This window comes from Pteropus alecto, unplaced genomic scaffold (assembly GCF_000325575.1).
Source record: "Pteropus alecto unplaced genomic scaffold, ASM32557v1 scaffold78, whole genome shotgun sequence".
In the NCBI taxonomy this organism is placed as follows: Eukaryota; Metazoa; Chordata; class Mammalia; order Chiroptera; family Pteropodidae; genus Pteropus; species Pteropus alecto.
Window position 1 is genome coordinate 12,141,801 of NW_006443124.1, and position 18,141 is coordinate 12,159,941.

Consider the following 18,141-nt stretch of genomic DNA (forward strand, 5'->3'; position numbering starts at 1 on the left):
AGGATCCCAAACATATTCTACATATTTTTATTAATTGAAATTGGCAAAATCTTGCTATTCTTTTGGTGCATTTGGTTCTTTCTCATAAGTCATTTTGTAACTGACCTCCTGAGGCCTGCCAGGATGTAACTCTGGTTATAGGTCACAAAATAATAAGAGATGGTGAAGATAGGTCTTGAGGAGGCTCTGTTGCCTGCAAAGCCACTCTCTTAGGTTCTTCAGGCAAGAAGAGATGATCTTCTCAGGCAGGGAAGAAGGGCTGCTTCTGTGACACAGAAGGCTTGGCAGAATTTAAAGGCTGAGGACCACGCTTCATTCAAATTTGCCAATAAAGTCCCCATAGCAATTTTCAGTCTTTCTTCTTCCCAATCAATGCCCTAACTTGAACAAAAGAGACCTTGTGGAACTATAAATTCAATTTGCCTTGTAATTCAGTCACCCATAGAATTAGCCTTTTGTTTGTTTTTCAGAAACTTTGCTACTGCATTAGATAGAATTTCTTTTAGGACAGCCATAAAGAAGTTTGTAATTCTGGATGTCCCTAGAATTCCCTGGCTTGTGGGTTACAAATTAAAGTCACATTTAATATTGAAAATCAAATTCTATTAGTCTGAAAGCTCTCACATACATAACTATAAAAACTTGGACCTCTTTTGAGGGTCTTAGACATATTCTGAGGTTTTTGGAGGTTATCACATAGTGTCACAAACCATGTGAAGCCACTGTGTGTGGCACTGCTTTCACTTTGATCTGGACTCTACTTGGCTCTGGGACACCACTCAAGACTCCCAGAAGGCTGCTGCCCAAGATGGCACCACAGTTCTACTGTGAACTGCCACTCCATGCCACCCAAGCCACTGTTCACACAGGGGCCACTGCTTTACACTGCTGCAGATGGATCTGGTTAAAGGGTAAAATCTGAAGCTCTATTCTCACCATGCATGTCATGGCTGCTTCACTTGAATCCCCATTCCCTCTCCTGTAGGCTACTGCTTATGCTGGTGATGCTGCCCCAGATGCTGTCACTCTACCCAGATGCTACTTCTGGGTGCCCTGCTGCTTTGTCCTACTTCCCTGCCAGAACTTCTGCTTTGACTCCTGCTTTTGCTGCGGTCACCCTATCCTCTGTGGCCAGTCAGCATGCTTCCCTGACACCACCGCTTGGCCCCAGACTGCTAGCGCTCACCTTTCTTTTCTAAAATAGAGGAATCATTTCTTCCTGTGTTCTGTCCTCTGGTAGAATCCTACTTCAGGGTGGCTTGGGGCCCACGGTATTACACAGTTTAAGGAGATTTTAGAATTATCCACACACTTTACTGTCTTGACACATCCATGCTGGTGATAGAGTTTGTGGGGAGGTTGAGTCAGAGGCAGTGCACTGTACCCAGAAATCCTCTGGAAATCACAGGCCTATTACCAAGTTCGGTTTATCATGCTTAGCTTCTTTCCTTGAGTTTGTGCCACACTTCTAGAAGCTGAATAATCCACTTTTTTCTTTTACCCCCTTTACATTCTGTTTGAATTCCTATCATGAGCATAGTTCAAATATTTGTCCTAAAAGATGCCTTAACTTGTGGCTCAGTCAGTGAAGACCAACAGATCTAGTGGTGGTGTGGGCCTCACTCCACGCCAGAATATGGAGGACAGTCATTGAACTGCAGGATTTAAAAACTCTCATTTGGCTTAATGAGAGGGAAATAACTCTGTCTCTCTTTTTTTCTCTCTCTCTGATCTCACATCTGTGAAGAAAACGAAGATCTTTGCCTTCAAGGAACTTACATTTTAGTGGGGGAAACAGACAATAACAAATTTAATAAAGTTAGTAAATAAATATTAGCAGGCGATAACAGTAAAAAAAGGGAACCGTAGAACAAGGTAAGGATAAGCAGAAGTGCCAGTGGTGTGTCTATGTGCGTGTGTGTGTGCATGTACGCATGCGCACAGTTCTAGTGCTGAGACAGGTGGTCAGGGAAGACATGAAGAAAGAGAGGACGTTATCTGATGAAAAGAACATTTCAGGCAGAGGGAACAGCCAGAGCTAAGTCCTTACACGAGAGTGTGCCTGAGGTAATACAGCAACAGCAGGAGGCCAGCAAATGAAGGACACAGAAAGAGGTTAAGGTCAGAGAGATAATGGGATGCCTGGTTAAGCAGGACCTGGAGCCTGTTGTAAGAGTTTTGGCTTTTACTCTGAGTAACATGGGAAGTTATTGGAAGGTTTTGGATAGACAAATGATATGATCTGTCTTACATTTTTAAAGTTCACTCTGGCTAGTAACTATGAGGTTTAGGTTTGAGGAAGAAGAATAGTGAAGAGGTTACTGGGTTAGTGCAGGTGAGAGAGGATGGTGGCTCGGACCAGGGTAGTAATCAAGAAGGTGTTGAGTAGTCAGATTCTCATAATGTTTGAAGACAGAGCCAAATAAGATTTCCTGACAGACTAGATAGGAGAGACAGAGAGGAGTCAAAGCTAACTCCATGATATGTGCATGACCTGAGCAGATGGTAAGATGGAGCTGTCATGAAGATGGGGAAGGCTGTGGATGGACCTAGTTTAAAGAGGAAGACATGGGCTCCATTTGAGGCCTGTAGAGTTTGAGATTCCTATTAGATATTCAAATGGGGATGGTGAACAGATAGTTGGATATGTAAGTCAGGAATTCAAGAGGGAGATCTGAGATGGAGAGATCCATTTGGGAGTTGTCAGGTTGGATGTTACCACTAAGCCCAGAGAACAGATGAGATCATCAAGGGAGTGACTATGAATAGACAAAAGAGAGAACTCAGGACTGAGTCCTGGGCACTGCAACAGTAAGAGGCTAGAAAGAGAAGAGACCAAGTCAGCTAGAGGCTGAGAAGAAACAGCCAGGGAGGTAGGAGGAAAACCAAAAGTGTGGTATCCTGGAAGCCAAGCAAAGAAGGTACATCAAGGAGGAGAGAGTGATCAATATCATAAAATGTTGCTGGTTGGGTAAGATGAGAACTGATTGTTGGAATGATCAATATAAGGTCACTTGACAGCCTTGACAAGAATAGTTTTGGTGGAGTGGTGAGGGCAAAAGCCTTCTTGGAGTCAGTTCAGGAGAGAGTGGGAAGGACAAAACTGGAGGTAGAATTTACAATGGCAACGACAGAGTTTACCTGTCAAGACATTGCACAGTAGATAGAGGAAAAAGCAGATCAAAAGGAGTTTTTTGTTCATTTTATTAAAGATGCTAGAAATAATAGCATTCTTGTAGGCTGATGGAAATGATTTAGTGGAGAGTGAGGCTAGAGAGCAGGAACTACTGGAGCAACTTCTTTAGTGTCTACTGATTCAAATGCTAATCTCTTTTAGTGATAGCCTCACAGTCACACCCAGGAATAATGTTTCACCAGCTATCCAGGCTTCCAATAGCCCAGTTAAGTTGACACATAAAATTAACTGCCACACCCAGCCAGATCAATATGTGTTAACACCTTCTACTATGCAAAGCACAGCATGAGATACTACACAAAATACAAAGAAGTGAGAAATGCGACCCCACTATGTAACATTCTCTTGTGTGAACACACTATCAGTGTGTGTGTGTGTGGTGGGGAACAACCAAAAGCAACCCCAGAATATCCACTCTCTTTTTCCTGAGAGTGAAACTTTCATGGACTACTGCTTCTAGGGGACAGAGAAGCTTCCTACCAAACAGAATATCATTTGACTTCTACAAATAATTTCTAAAGTAAAGAGGAAAATGTTTCTACTTACTTGGTAAGAATAAATTCTTCTTTCCTATTAGCTCTTTTACCTAGGTGAGTTGTATAATTAATATTTTATTAATTGTTAAATATTGGTATTAATGATCACTTTGTGAGTTATATAGATCTCTAATCGCTATGCTGTATACCTGAAACTAATATATTATTGTATGCTAACTGTAATTGAAAAAAACTCATTGAATTGTACTGTATCAATTTAAGTAACTAATCATTACATTTCAAAAGCTGGAAAAATTTTTTTTAATATTGGTATTAAAAAGAACATGGCAGGTCATATATCTGAACTCTACCTGAAGAATATTTACAATAAACATTGTGTAAAGTTATAATTTTAACGTGGCAAGACAATTAGCAATATGAATAATATATCAGCCCCCAAACCTTTCAAACAGCTCTGACTCATCATTACATAATGCCCACATGGATGAGTACTCCCAGAAATTGTCTGAATTCATAAGAAAGAGTAGCTAAGTTTTTCTACTTTAATATCTGTATAGACATTTCCACTTAATTAAATGGGATAGAATCTCATTATGCAGAGATAAAACAGATTTTTCAGAAAGCACACAAATAAAATCTTAGCCATCTAAAAGTTCTTGTCTTGAGACAGAGGATCCTGGAGTAGGTAAGAACATAGGCTTTTGCCACTAGGTGGCCTGGCCTGTCTCCCAGCTTTCCCATAACCTTTGTGTTCAGGGTCAGGTTATCTAACCTCTCTGTGCCTTAGTTTCCTCATCTTTGAAGGAAGAAGTATCATCTCTACTTGAAATTAATTGAGACATTTTAACTACTTACAACAGGGCCTGACACATTATAAGTCCTTAAATATGTTAGTTACTATCTTCATTACTTGACAATAATCACACTTCCCCCATCACACCAAATCAGAGAAACCAGAGATATTGATCAGTGAAATTTAAAACAAAATGAATGGAGGTGAGGACTCTCACATGTGACTGCACTTGCCTTTTTATTTCTAGTGAATGTCAACTGCAGATGAATACCCAGCAATCCTGTTTCAGCCTTAGATGCTATACCATCTGCTTCCTGTCCAATTGTTTTATCTCAGCAGGCTGCTGCTGTTACCCCCGCCCGCCCCCGCCCCAATCAGACTTCTTTAACAGAGTTACACATGCACTGGCATGGACACAGAAAAGGATGAGTGGGGGATATAGGACCCTTAACTTCTCAATACCATTTCTAGCATATCCCTCAGACAGATACAGATGACAATATCATTTTCTACCTTCATCCTACTACTTATCGGTCTTTGCTTCTTACTTTGCTTGCTGCCAAGGTTCCAGATTTGTCCTAGATTCAAGTCTTCAGGCCTCTCCCCCAAAAAGGTACAATAAGCACTGACTGATTTCTTAGCTAATGTAATTAAATCATTGTCACCCCGTCTATTTTCTTTAAATAGATTATTTTCTCTCCTTCCTAGCACTGTTTCTTAGCTCATTTAATTGACTCACCATCACCCTATTCATTTACCTAAAATAGGAAATTTTCTTTCTTTGTCCTATCTACTCCTAAATGGCTATAAAACATGACTCTTTCTTTCCTAGTCCCACCTAACATCTTAATTTAATCTGGAGCATCTTCAAGCCAGAATTGAATGTCAACAACCATCAGAAAGACCCCTGCCTTCCTTGGCCTTTCCTAAATATACCTGGGGCAAAAACCTCCCCTCTTGTGGTTGGGCATGTGTCTGCAAGATGAGTACGGCGGGGAGGACATCTGGGGGCACAGCTGCCACTTGGAAAGCTGATGTTCCACAGATCTGACAAACACTGCTTTCTTATAGTCAGTGATATAAATCGGATCAAAAAATGCAATTTTCTACATAAAACAAAAACTCTCCCAAAATGGCTTATTATCATAGATGAACTATTTGCGTTCATCTCCCTCACCAATGAGGTCATGCTTCATCCAACCCACTGAGGGCCTGAATGGAACAAAAAGGTGGAAAAAAGGAGAATATGCTCTCTGAGCTGAGACATCTGTCTTCTGGTGCTTTTGGTCCTTGGGCTCTCAGACTCAGGCCATGACTGACACCATCACACTCCCCCTACCCTCACCCCCATTCTTGGGCCCTCACACTGGGACTGAATTACACCACTGGCTTTCCTGGTTCTCCAGCTTGAAGACAGCAGACTGTGGGACTTCTTGGCCTCCATAAGCAGCCTGAGCCAATTCCTACAATGAATATAAATATTTTTATCTATTGGTTCTGTTTCTCTGGAGAACCCTAATACACTGAGTGACAGAATGGAGGAAGAGAACACTTAGTCTCAGGTGAGGTACTCCTGGAAACATTCTGGCCTTGGAGACACACAAATAAGTGAGTGTAAGTTAGAGTCAAATATACACAGGCACCAATGATGTAGAACTGTACTATCTAATCATGAAGCCAAATGGTTCACAAAAATACCACTTGGTGAATGGCTCATCCTGAGTAAAATTCCAGTAGTAGTTCTGCCCTGATTTGCTTTGTGATCTTGAATAATTTATTATCTTCTAACATTCTACCTCATTTTCTGCATCTATTAATAGGATATTATACCAAGGTGCCATAGAGTCACAGCAGCTAAATGTGCTGTTGCAGAAGGAAATAAGTGTTATGCGCTGCTTGCTTGGAAATATTTTCTGAGAACAAAAGTCAAAAGTATTTTTGAAACAGGATTATTCCTAAGTGACATAATTAAATGCAAGTGTGTGGCCAAAGCATTATGTGCTGACAGCTTACATTTATAGAAATTCAATACTTCTAAGTAATTACTCAGCCATATTGATATAAAATATAGAGGAATTAGTGATCATAAATAGAAATAATCAAAACCTTATTCCAACAGATACTTACATTACCTTTGCTGTGGCAACCCACAACTTTACTTTTCCTGCACTGTGTGTGCATCAAAGCCACAACACAATGTTTTTGCAAATGACATTATAGCAGCCCCAGTTCTGAGTAATAAACCATCTTACTGAATTGCATTTTTCAGTCTTACTTATTCACTATTGTAAAGTAACAAATGCTACAGTTCTTGGAAAAAATGGCCAGACTTTATTTTTAGGGTAAAGGGTCAGAATTTTCTTTTGAAAAAGATACTGAGGTATATTCAGAATAAGCAACAAATGTGGACTTATATATAAGCTGCTATCAAGGAGTTTCCTAGTGCCAAACTTAATTAAATGGTAATTGATGATTTTTAAATCTCGAAATATAACAGGATTGTGGTCTTACCACTTACTGGTGCAATCTATACCATTATGATAACAAAAATGTTTTTTGTTTTTCAAATATATATTGTGTTCACATTACTATGCCAAGATCATACACAGGAGCTAACAATCTAACGCTGCATTCTTTTTAAATAAAAATTTTTATTGTAGTATAACATACATATATACTATACAGAAAGGCACACAAATCACAAGTGTGTAAGCTCAACACATTTTCACAAAGTGAACACTATGAAATCCCTACTCGGATCAAAATATAGAACGTTACTCATACCCTAGGAGCTTGTTTCTAGTTTGGGCTAATACAAACAATATGCGGTGACCATTTTTGCACATGTCCTTTGGTCAACATAGTTCCATGCCTCAGAGTACAAATGGTAGGTCACAGGAAATGCATGTCCAGCTTTAGTAGATACTGCCAAACAGGTTTGCAAAGTTGTACCAATTTGCATAAAAAAAAAAGTTTCCAATGCTCCACATCCTTGCCAACTCTTGGTATTATCTGTCATTTACAGTTGTCATTCTAAGGGATATGTGGTGATATTGCCTTGCACTTTTATTTTCCATGTCCATGATGACTAATATAGTTGAACACCTTTTTCATAGGTTTATTGGCTAATTAGATATCCCCTTTTGGAGATGTCTATTCAAGCCTTATACCCACTTTTCTAATGTAAGTCTTTTGTGTATTGATTTGGAGGAATTCTTTACATATTCTGGATATGAATCAGATATATATATATTGTAAATCTCTTCTTCCACTCTGTAGCTTGCCTATTCATTTTCTTAATATGTTTTTGGCAATGTGTTAACTTTAATGTAGCCAAATTAATCCTTTTTTTCTTTTATGGTTAATGCTTTTTTTGTGTCCTAGTTAAGAAATTTTTGCCTAACCCAGTCACAAAGATATTCTCTTGTTTTCCTTGAAAAGCTTTGTTTTCTCTTTTGTGTTTAGATCTACATGACATTCAAAATGGATTTTTTTAGTATGGTGTGAGATATGGTCCAAGATTTTCTTTCATACTGAGATCCTATTCACTCACTCCATTTATTGAAAAGAACATCTTTTTAAATCATGCTTTTGAGATAAGCCAATATAAGAAGGCGCCTTCAGAAAACCTAAGTCTTTAAGAGCAGAATTTTATAATTATGTGGAAAATTTGGAATGCTCTAGATTACCAATATAAAGCATATGAAGAAAATTAATTTATCTCTAGACTAGGGGTTGGCAAACTTTTTATGTAAAGAGATAATATTTCAGGCTCTGTGGATCCTATAGTTTCGGTCCCAACTACTCACTGTCGCTACAACGTGATGCTGTAGCAATAAAGTAACCATAGACAACACGTAGGTGACAACACATGGGCATGGTCCTATTCCAACCAAACTTTACTTACAGAAACAGGCAGAAGGCTGGATTTGCCCTGCTCTAGATTGTCACAAAATTACCAAATTAACATGCAGTTCTCTATTTCCTTGCATCAGTGAAAACCTGAAATAGGAATAGACCTATGGTCCGATCCCTCCTGGGGATTGTTCACAGGAGCTGATAAAGATTCGCCCAGTCCAAGCTACCTTAGCTTTCTCCTGAGTATCTATGGTAAGACCTACTGAATCATTACCAACTTCTCTGATGAACATTCCCAGGCGGTCACATCATAAGAGTCTCCAGAAGAATCTGTAAGGGCTAATGTGGTATAAGGTTCCCAGAGGTGAAAGGGGCTGGACTTCATGAAGGACCTGACTGGATCACTGGCAGCCTGATATCTTCGAGGGGCCCTGAAGGTCAGGAAAGCTTATATGTAGGACTGGAAACACTGCCATGTCCCCTGCTCTAGTGTATGTAAGCTACATAGGTGTCCTCTACCTAAATTAAAAAAAGATGTATCCTCACCCTCCATCAATAGCCAGCTCTGTCAATCACTTCACAAGTGCTTATGACAGCTACACTTCAGGTTATAGAATATGATCTTCATGATAAGTAAACATCAGAAGTTGATGTAAGCTACACACCAATCACAAATTAGGAAAAACCATCTTCAGTCCAAGTGGTTAACACTCAACATTCTCCCTCTCTGAAAAAGTTCTCTGTGCATTTGTTAGTAGGTCCTTGGCATGTTAGTACAAGGTAAACACTGTCAGTATTGTTTTGGGTCTATAGAGACAAGTGAAGTTGTCAATGCATTTGCTGAGGGTTTTAGGCTTCAGAAGCCTCCCTCATGTAACTGTTGAATTTCCATTTGCAATTTATGTATTTTAATAAACCATCATAATTTTTAAATGATAGTTTAAAGCATCATTTAAGAATCAGTGAGAAGAGAATCAAATTTTACTTAGGTAGTTGCTTAATAATAGGATCTTAGAGATAACAGCAGTGGACATACGAGCTGCCTCTCGGCATTTTCCCAAATCTTTTCTAAAAATGTCTCTTCCCCTCACTGAATTCCTCACCTATACACAGTTGGTTGAATCAGAGGTTGTTCCCTTCATCCAAACAAGGCCAATAAACTGTTCTCAGACAATTTGGGGCTGGGAACAAGGAATTCTGATTTGAGTGTGGCTGCTTTCCTGAATAGAGATGAAAACTCAGAGCCACTGTTTGTAGTTATTTCCCTCATGTGAACTGAAAAACAGAGTGAACTGCACTGAAGCAATGGTGAAGAATGAAGCAAGTACAGCGGGAGGGGTGAGGGCATCCCTGGCCTGCCTACAGAGCTCCAGTCTGTGAAGCCCAGCTCCAACCAGCCTGAGTCCGTGAGACACACATTTATTCTTTAAACCAATTCCCTTTCTCTTTCTCTTCTTCTGAAGCTAGCTAAAAGGGAATGCTATCATGTACAAGTAAAGTATTTCTAACAGATCTAGTCCACATTTCTCATTATGTAGGAAAAGAAACATAAGTCCAGGGCTAATAAATGATTTGCTCAAAGACCCCATTTTCAGTGACAGAGCTGTGCCTGGAACCTAGTCTCCTGCTCCCTTTTTGGTGAACTTGCGTCAGGTGATACCAGATAGACATTTATTGAATGAATGAATGGCCCCTTCATTAACTCACTTTGAATATCAACTCATAATTAGCTATTTTCAAATGAGCTTGCCCTCCTCTTTTGGCCTGAATAGGTAACAAATTGCCTCGGGGCACTTACTACCCAGATAAGAAACACCAGCTGTAGAGTGTGCATCTCCTGCTCACAGCAGCTTGAGCTCATTAGGAAAAGCTTGTTTGGTGTAGTGGATTTTGTGCACTGCCCAGATGGCCCTTCAGAAGGAGGCCTTCACTTCCCTAGCTCCTGGGAGTGCTGGCTGCTGAAGGACCACAGCTACTGCTCTTTCTAGGACTGCCTCACTAAGGTTATGCCTCTTCCTCGGACTCCGCCTGTCCTCAACGATGACTGATGCCAGGAACAAAAGCCCGATCCCCTTGCAGCAGGTCAGCACAATTCTGAGTGCCATTTCAGCTCCAGGCCTCTTTTGCAGCTGTTATCACAGTTCAACAACTCCCTCTGCTCAATCTGGTTTCCCTTACTTCCTCATAGGGCTTATTCCGGAGCATACTCCCTAAATTTAAACCTCTCACATAAATCTCTATCTCAAAGTCTGTTTTTCTGGGAATCTTAACTAAGATAGTGGCTCTTTTACTGTGGCCAGAATAGAAGATAAGAGGGAAAAAAGTTACATAAAGCATTTTGTGGCAGAAAGCTTGATTCTCCTAGTTCTCCTGCCTTATAAACAAAATTTATATTTTTAAAGGGTATTAGATATGAATTATCTGTTTACTTCTCTAAGAGATTAAAAGCACATCATCTTGTATATTTATTATACATTACAAACCACTTCCTAATAAATTAATTACTTTACACTCTTAAAGCTGTTTGGTCCCTATATAGCACTAATTACAATATAATTGTCCACTTTCTTGCTGGTCTTCCCTGCTTGGCTGTCTTGTCTTTGAATCTCTACCACCTCTCTGATATTGACCCCTTTGAGTATCTTCATGAACTCATGGGTTTGTTTTTTATTTAATGTGTTAGCCCTTTATAGTTCTTATTTTTGATGTATAAGTTGTTCTAACTCTGACCAGCAAGAGTCCCTTTGATCCAGCTCCTGTGTCCTCTTTAACATGACTGCATTAGTCTTTCAGTACTTCTTTGCATTCTGGCTTGTACAACGTGGCTGAGTTCACAAAAGAAGAAAGAAAATTCCCATGTGCCAGAATGAAAAGAAATCTGAAAGCCAAAGAAGAGTCTAACTATAGGCTGACACTGAGATAGCCCTGGAAGCTGTGAGGAAACCTGAAAATAGATCCTAATAGTTAGGGGCTTAGCGTTCTCACATATCAACAGGTGATAATGAGTCTCTGGACTTGGGTGTAGCAGGAGGTAGGATTGAGATCTGTTCTCTTTTACTATGAGTTGTTTTTTGTTTCTTTTTAGATTCCATATATAAGTGAGATCATATGGTATTTGTCTCTCTGTCTTACTTATTTCACTTGAGGGCATAATGTCCTCAAGGTCCATCCATGTTGTTGCAAATGGCAAGATTTCCTTTTTTATGGCTGAGTACTGTTCCATCGTGTGCGTGTGTGTGTGTGTATGTATAGATAGATGATAACTCATATGTATGTGTGTGTATATACATATATATTACATTTTATCAATTTATCCATTGATAGACATTTAGGTTGCTTCCATGTCTTGGCTACTGTAGATAACACTGCAGTGAATGGGGGTACATGTGTTTTCCAATTAGTGTTCTCATTTCCTTCAGATAAATACTCTGAAGTAAAATTGCTGGATCACATGGTAGTTCTATTTGTAATTTTTTTGAGGAGCCTTCATATTGTTTCCCATAGTGGCTGCACCAATTTACAATCCCACCACCAGTGTACAAGGGTTACCTTTCTCCATATTCTTGCCAATACTTGGTTATTTCTTATCTTTTTGATAATAGCCATCCTGACAGGTGTGAGGTGATATCTCATTGTGGTTTTGATTTGCATTTCCCTGATGTTGAACATCTTTTCATATGTCCATTGGCCATCTGCGTGTCTTCTTTGGAAATGTGTATTCAGATCCTCTGCCCATTTTTAGTGGATTGTTTGTTTTTATTCCACTGAGTTGTATGAGTTTACATGTTTATTCCATTGAGTTGTATGAGTTTATATGTTTATAGTATAGTAACTGTATAGTATTACAATTTTAACTGCAATTACCATTTAGAGATCAATTTGGGAAGCATCAACATGAGCATATATTTCTCCAATTGTTACTGAAACTCTTGCCAAAAATCACCAAAGTCATCTCCATTTTGCTAAATTCTACTGGAATTTTAACTGCAATTATAATGCAATCACACTCTCTTCAATGAAACACTTTTTTGACTTGGCTTCCAGGACTCTATACACAAGGGGTCAACAAACCTTTTCTGTAAGGGAGCCACATAGCAATTTTAGGCTGTGTAGATTAGTTTCTGTTACAATTACTCGACTCAGCCATTGTAATATGAAAGCAGCCATGGACAATATGTAAATGAATTAAGTGTGGTAGTGTTCTAATAAACATTTATCTATAGAAAAAGGTAGTGGGTCAGATTTGGTCCCTAACTAAACCTAATGCTATAGTTTGCTAACTTCTGCTCTACATTTTCCTTATTTTCATCCTACTTTACAAGAAATTTCTCTGTCCTTGTGCTTATTGTTCCTTCTCCTTAATCTCTTAAAACCGGTGTGCCCCAGGACTCAATTATTTTTTTCTTTATACATAACCAGTTTCTTGATTTCACCCAATGTCATGATTTTAAGTACTTTATACATATTAATGGCTCCCAAATATATATCTCCAGCTCAGACCACCTTCTGATCTACAGATGCTATATATCCAATGTCTTATCAACATCTCCCTTTGGATACCTAACAAGCCTTTTCTACACATGCCCAAAACTAAACTCGTTACCTTTTTCACAAACCTAGTCTAGTTTCACCATCACAATTGATGGCAACAATATCCTCCCAGTTGCTCAGGCCCAAACCCTTGGGAACCATGCCTGACTCCTTTTTTTTTTTTTGTCTCATCTTACATTTATTCCATCAGGAAATCCATGCTCTGTATCTAAATATATCCAGAATCTTGCCACTTCTCACCACTGTCACTGCTGTCATTCTGGTCTAAGCCATTATCATGTCTTACCTAAAATAATGCAAGAGACTTGTAATTGGTATCCCTGCACCCCTGCACCCTTTCTCTCATAGTCTATTCTCAGCACAATAGCCATAGTGGTCCCTTTAAAACTGAAAATCAGATCATATAACTCCTCTTCTCAAAACCATCTAATAGCTCTGTATATTGTTAAGAGTAAAATGCACAGTCCTTGTAATAGCCTACCTAACCTGGCAACCACTCCCCAACCTCCTCTACCATATCATTTCTATGACTTCATCTCATACTACTCTCCCCCTAAATCACTTTGCTCCTGTCACTTGGCTCTCCTCAAACACAGCCGACATGAACCTGTCTCAGGAACACTGTACTACAGTTTGCTCTACTTGAAAAGCTCTTCATTTAGGTATCTGCATGGCTAGACCCCTCACATGCTTGTCTTTGCCCAACTATCACTTTCTTAGTGTGACTTTCCCTGATCATGGTATTTAAAATTGCAACACCCTGTTTCTCCTAGCTTCCCTATCTCCCCTTCCAGCCTTATCTCTCTACATATTACTTATCACCTTCTAATTTACTTTTTAATTATGTTTATTGTCTGTCTCTCATCTCTAGAGAGTAAGTTCCCCCAGGCAGTGAATTAGTGACAGTCCCAACAGGAAATAGATGATGTACTTAAGATATGGTAGTTAGAGGAAGATTTATTTACAAAGGGACTATTTACTAAACTGTAGGTGTAAGGGAACTCAAGTGGATGGTAGCAAAGGAGTTGATGCCACCCCTGACCTGGGGAGGGGAGGGAGGCTCTTCCCCAAACGGAAAGAAAGAACTGCACAGAGGGTGCTTTGAGAGAAACTTTGAGAGACACTGCCAGCCTGAGGTAACCTCTCAAGTATAGAGCCAGGATATAAGTACCTGCCTTCACTCTCCTCCCTCCTTTTGCTCTCCGGCCAGGGTCCCCCATTGGCTGAACCGGCCAAAAGTCAGAGGGTACAGGAGGCACTTGAGCTGGTTCACACAGGCCGCTCTTTCCAGAGAAGGCTGAGAGCAGGGTCAAGATGGACTGAGAGTGAATCTAAAATGACAAACAGAAGATGAGGCAGACATTTTTGCTACTTTGTTTCATGGCTGTATCCCACGTACATAGGTTTACAATGAGTGTCTAGGTTTCCATCTGTAAAAGAGGGAAATGATCAATCATATCAACTTTTACTGCGAGGACAAGAACTGACCTCTAGATTCACCAAGTGGAGGTCACTAGTAACTGGGATAAAAAGGTTTCAGTTAAGTGGTTTGGATTAAATCTGGACTAGTGTCTACAAGAAAGAATGGGGAGAGAAGTGGAGGAACTAAGGACAGAAATTTCCTAGAACAAAGACAAGCAGAGAAATGGTGCTGAAGCTCGAGGGCAGGAGGGGTTTCAAGAAAGTTTTTTTTTTTAAAGATGGGAGATATTTTAGAATGCTAAATGCTATTGAAAACAATCTAGTGGAGAGAGGGAAAAGACATTTGGCAGAGAAGAGGGACAACTGTAGGAGCAAAGTCCTTGATTCCAATATACAGTTGACACTTAACCAACACAGGGGTTGGTGTGCCGACCTCCCGCACAGTCGAAAATCAGGGTAGAACTTCTGACTCCCCCAAAACTTAAGTTGCTCCCCAGTCTCTGCAGGGTATTGGTTCTAGGACCTCTCCTGCAGATGAGAGAATCCGTGGATGCTCAAGTCTCCTATGTAAAATGGCGTAGATGAATGCAAAAAGCCAGCCCTCCACCTCCACAGACTTCTAACTAGGATCAAAAACAGTACAGGTACTTATTGAAAAAATCATGTGTAAGTGACCTTCAGAGTTAGAACCTATGTTGTTCAAGGGTCAACTGTATAGTAACTTAGGATATGCTCAAAATCACTTTACCTATAATCAGAAAAAGGATGGGCTGTTCAATAAGTGACGCTGAGGCCAGCTGTTTTCCCATAAAAAAAGAAAGATAAAATTATATCCCTCCCTCACTTCATAAACAAAAATAAATTCTGGATGGTGTAAAGGCCCGAACACAAAAAGCAAAACTTCAATGTTTGACACTTTTTAAAAATAATTAGGATTTCTTTATTCCACATGATCCTAGCTAATTTTGATATTTTATTCATCTATCTTCAGAAGATGATTTAAAAATGTTTTTATAGGAATACAAAGATACTCTCTATCTCTAAAAAGAAACTGTATTATTATTTGTTAGCTACGGAAATAATTCCAGTGTTTTAGGAAACAAAGACCACCCTCTGTGCAGAGCTAGCACACACTGTGACATTTTGAACAATTTGAAGTTTTTGAGACTAAATATCAATTTAATCTAATAATTTTAATGTAATAGTTCCATTTCACATGAGAAGAAAACCCACCCACTTGTCAAAACACTGCATTCTCAAGTAGTTATGGTAATACCAAAATACTCATCAAGGTCAAAGAAAAGTGAGTATGATATACCTCCCTAATCATTTATTTCACTTTATAAAGTTTGATTTTTCCATGAAAATGAAATATCTAATGTTCTTTATAAATACTTAATTATGGTCTGCAGTTTTCAGAGATGTCCTTTTAACACGAAATTTAATTATATAACTATGCTTTAATTCACTCATTTTCAATATGCCAGTTCAGAGAGAAATATCTGCATATCCAGGATTTTTGCCAGTTATATATTTTAGAATTAAAAATTACAAAGACTCAATTTTTTCCTAGAAAATTCACTGCTTCTGAGTTGGTGTATCACAATATGGCACATTTTCTATAAGAAGGTCTTTCCTAGGGACCAATTCTGAAAGAAAAATAAAAAGAGAATAATTAACATCATTAAAATTAAAATTAGATATAAATTCATTCATTTCCCCCTAAAATTTCTAACAGTAAATTATGGAGTTTTAAGGTAAATCTTCCTGGGATATTTTATTTTAGTTAACTCCTGAGGTAGAGTCCCTGATTTTATGTGGAGACAGTAGGATTCTTATTTCATATATAAAAACATATATGACCAACTTAACCTTTTGCCATTTGTTTATTAAATATAACTAGTTAAATAACTGGACAGAATTCAGCTAAAGCACATTATTAGCCATCTGATTATAAATTACTGATAATTAAAACTATCAACTGGAAATGTTTTTATATTAGCAACTATATCAAAAGTAAGACTGCTTTCCTAATTTAAAGATTCCAAATTTTACAGAACAGTAGCTCCCTACTGGGGGTGTTTTGGCTGGTCACACCAACTAAAGAATGTTACTGGAATTTAGTGGGCAGGAGCCAGGGATGCGTGGGACAGTCTGATGCAGTGAAGAACTATCCTGTTCAAAATGCCAATAGTGGCCCATTGAGAAACATAGTTAAACAACAACAATAAAACGATAAATGTTGATTCCTAGTTTGGATGTCTTGCCAGAGTCAATTGAGAGGCAAGGATCTTAGGATACAAAAATTTGAGGAGATACATGATTTCTCCTTTTTTCCCTCTAGAAAAGCTGAATCCAAGTGAACTATCAATATCAAAAAATGTTCACACCACATTCTACGAAATAACTTGCCTACATTCTTCAAAAATATCCTAGTCATGAAAGATGAAGAAAGACTGAGGAACTGCTCCAGATTGAGAAAAACTAAGAAAAAAACATAATGACCAAATGCCATTTGTGTGATACTCAATTGGATCCCAGAGAGAATTCCTTTTTCAATTTCCAGAGGGCAAATCTTTTTTCTGCTGCTATAAAGGACATTGTTAGGACAAATGGAAAAAATATGAATAACAGAAATGTATCAATGTTAATATCCTGCTTTTGATAATTATACTGTGGTTACATAAGATAATGTCCTTGTAAATTCAGGAAATACACACAGGAGTATTTTTGAGAAATACACTCTAAAGTAGTTCTCCAAATCTAAACCCAAGTGGGCTATCATAATTTTTAAAAATGCTCTTTTAGGGGAAAGAGGCATTATGTCTGCAATTTACCCTCAGAAAGGTCAGGAAAAAAATAAGAAAAGATGATAAAGCAAATGTGGTAAAAGTGTTAGCATTTGTGGAATCTGGATAAATGAAATTCCCATATCCTTCCTTCCATTTTTCTGGCATCTCTTCCATAAATTTGAATTATTAAATTTTTTTTAAAGACATCAGTAAACTAATTCAATTCAGAAGAAAAATAGAAATTATCACTTAATAAGAAATAATTGAGCTGATTAAAAATAATGCTCTTATAACACAGATGGTAAACCTGGTTTACTGAAATGAAAAACGGTTAAATAAATATTATTTAACCATTGCTTTTATCTCACCTGCTTTTATCAAATCTTCGGAGGTTTCACCAAATTAGAGTTGAGGTTTTAACTTATTAGCAATGGCAGTAAATTGATCCACTTACCAAACATGTATGTGTCTATTTTATGCTGGACATTGCATCAAGAAATGAAGATAAAGAGGTAAACATAACAGTCTCTTCAGTAGATCATGGTGACTATAGTTCATAATACTGTATTGCATGTTTACAAGTCGCTAAGAGAACAGATCTTAAAAGTCCTCATCACGAAAAAAAATTTGTAACTATGTATGGGGAGAGAGAATAACTACTTAATGTGGTGATCATTTCATAATATATACAAATATCAAATCATTATATTGTACATGTGAAACTAATATGATACCATATGTCAATTTTGCCTCAATAAAAAAAAGTCTCTTCAGCTTCAGAAAAGTTCACAATTTAGGGAAAAGACAGATATATAAACCAAAAGTCCAACAAATGGTGGTTTAAATGAATAAGAGATTTAATTTTGTCACATATCAAGAAATACAGATTGCCGCAGTCCCGGGCTACTGAAGATCTGTACCACCACTAAGGACCCAGGCGCTTTTCTTCCTGCTCTGCTACCCTTAGTGTGTGTTTTTTGTCCTCATTGCTGCTGTCCCATCACGTCTGCCCTCAAGCAGGCAGGAAGAGAG

General features: G+C 38.4%; 1 protein-coding gene across 2 annotated transcripts in view; it reads right to left on the bottom strand.

Annotated features, from left to right (window-relative positions):
* LYRM7 (LYR motif containing 7) overlaps positions 1-18,141 on the bottom strand; it is an 86,882-nt gene that overhangs the window by 49,589 nt on the left and 19,152 nt on the right. The window contains exon 5 of one of the 2 annotated variants that reach the window (XM_006923171.3): positions 15,492-15,966. The exons of the other annotated variant lie outside the window; for it this stretch is intronic. Coding sequence (XP_006923233.1) covers positions 15,896-15,966 — 71 coding nt within the window. The 3' untranslated portion in view covers positions 15,492-15,895. Of the gene's footprint in view, positions 1-15,491; positions 15,967-18,141 lie in introns of those variants that run through there. 2 annotated transcript variants of the gene reach the window in all.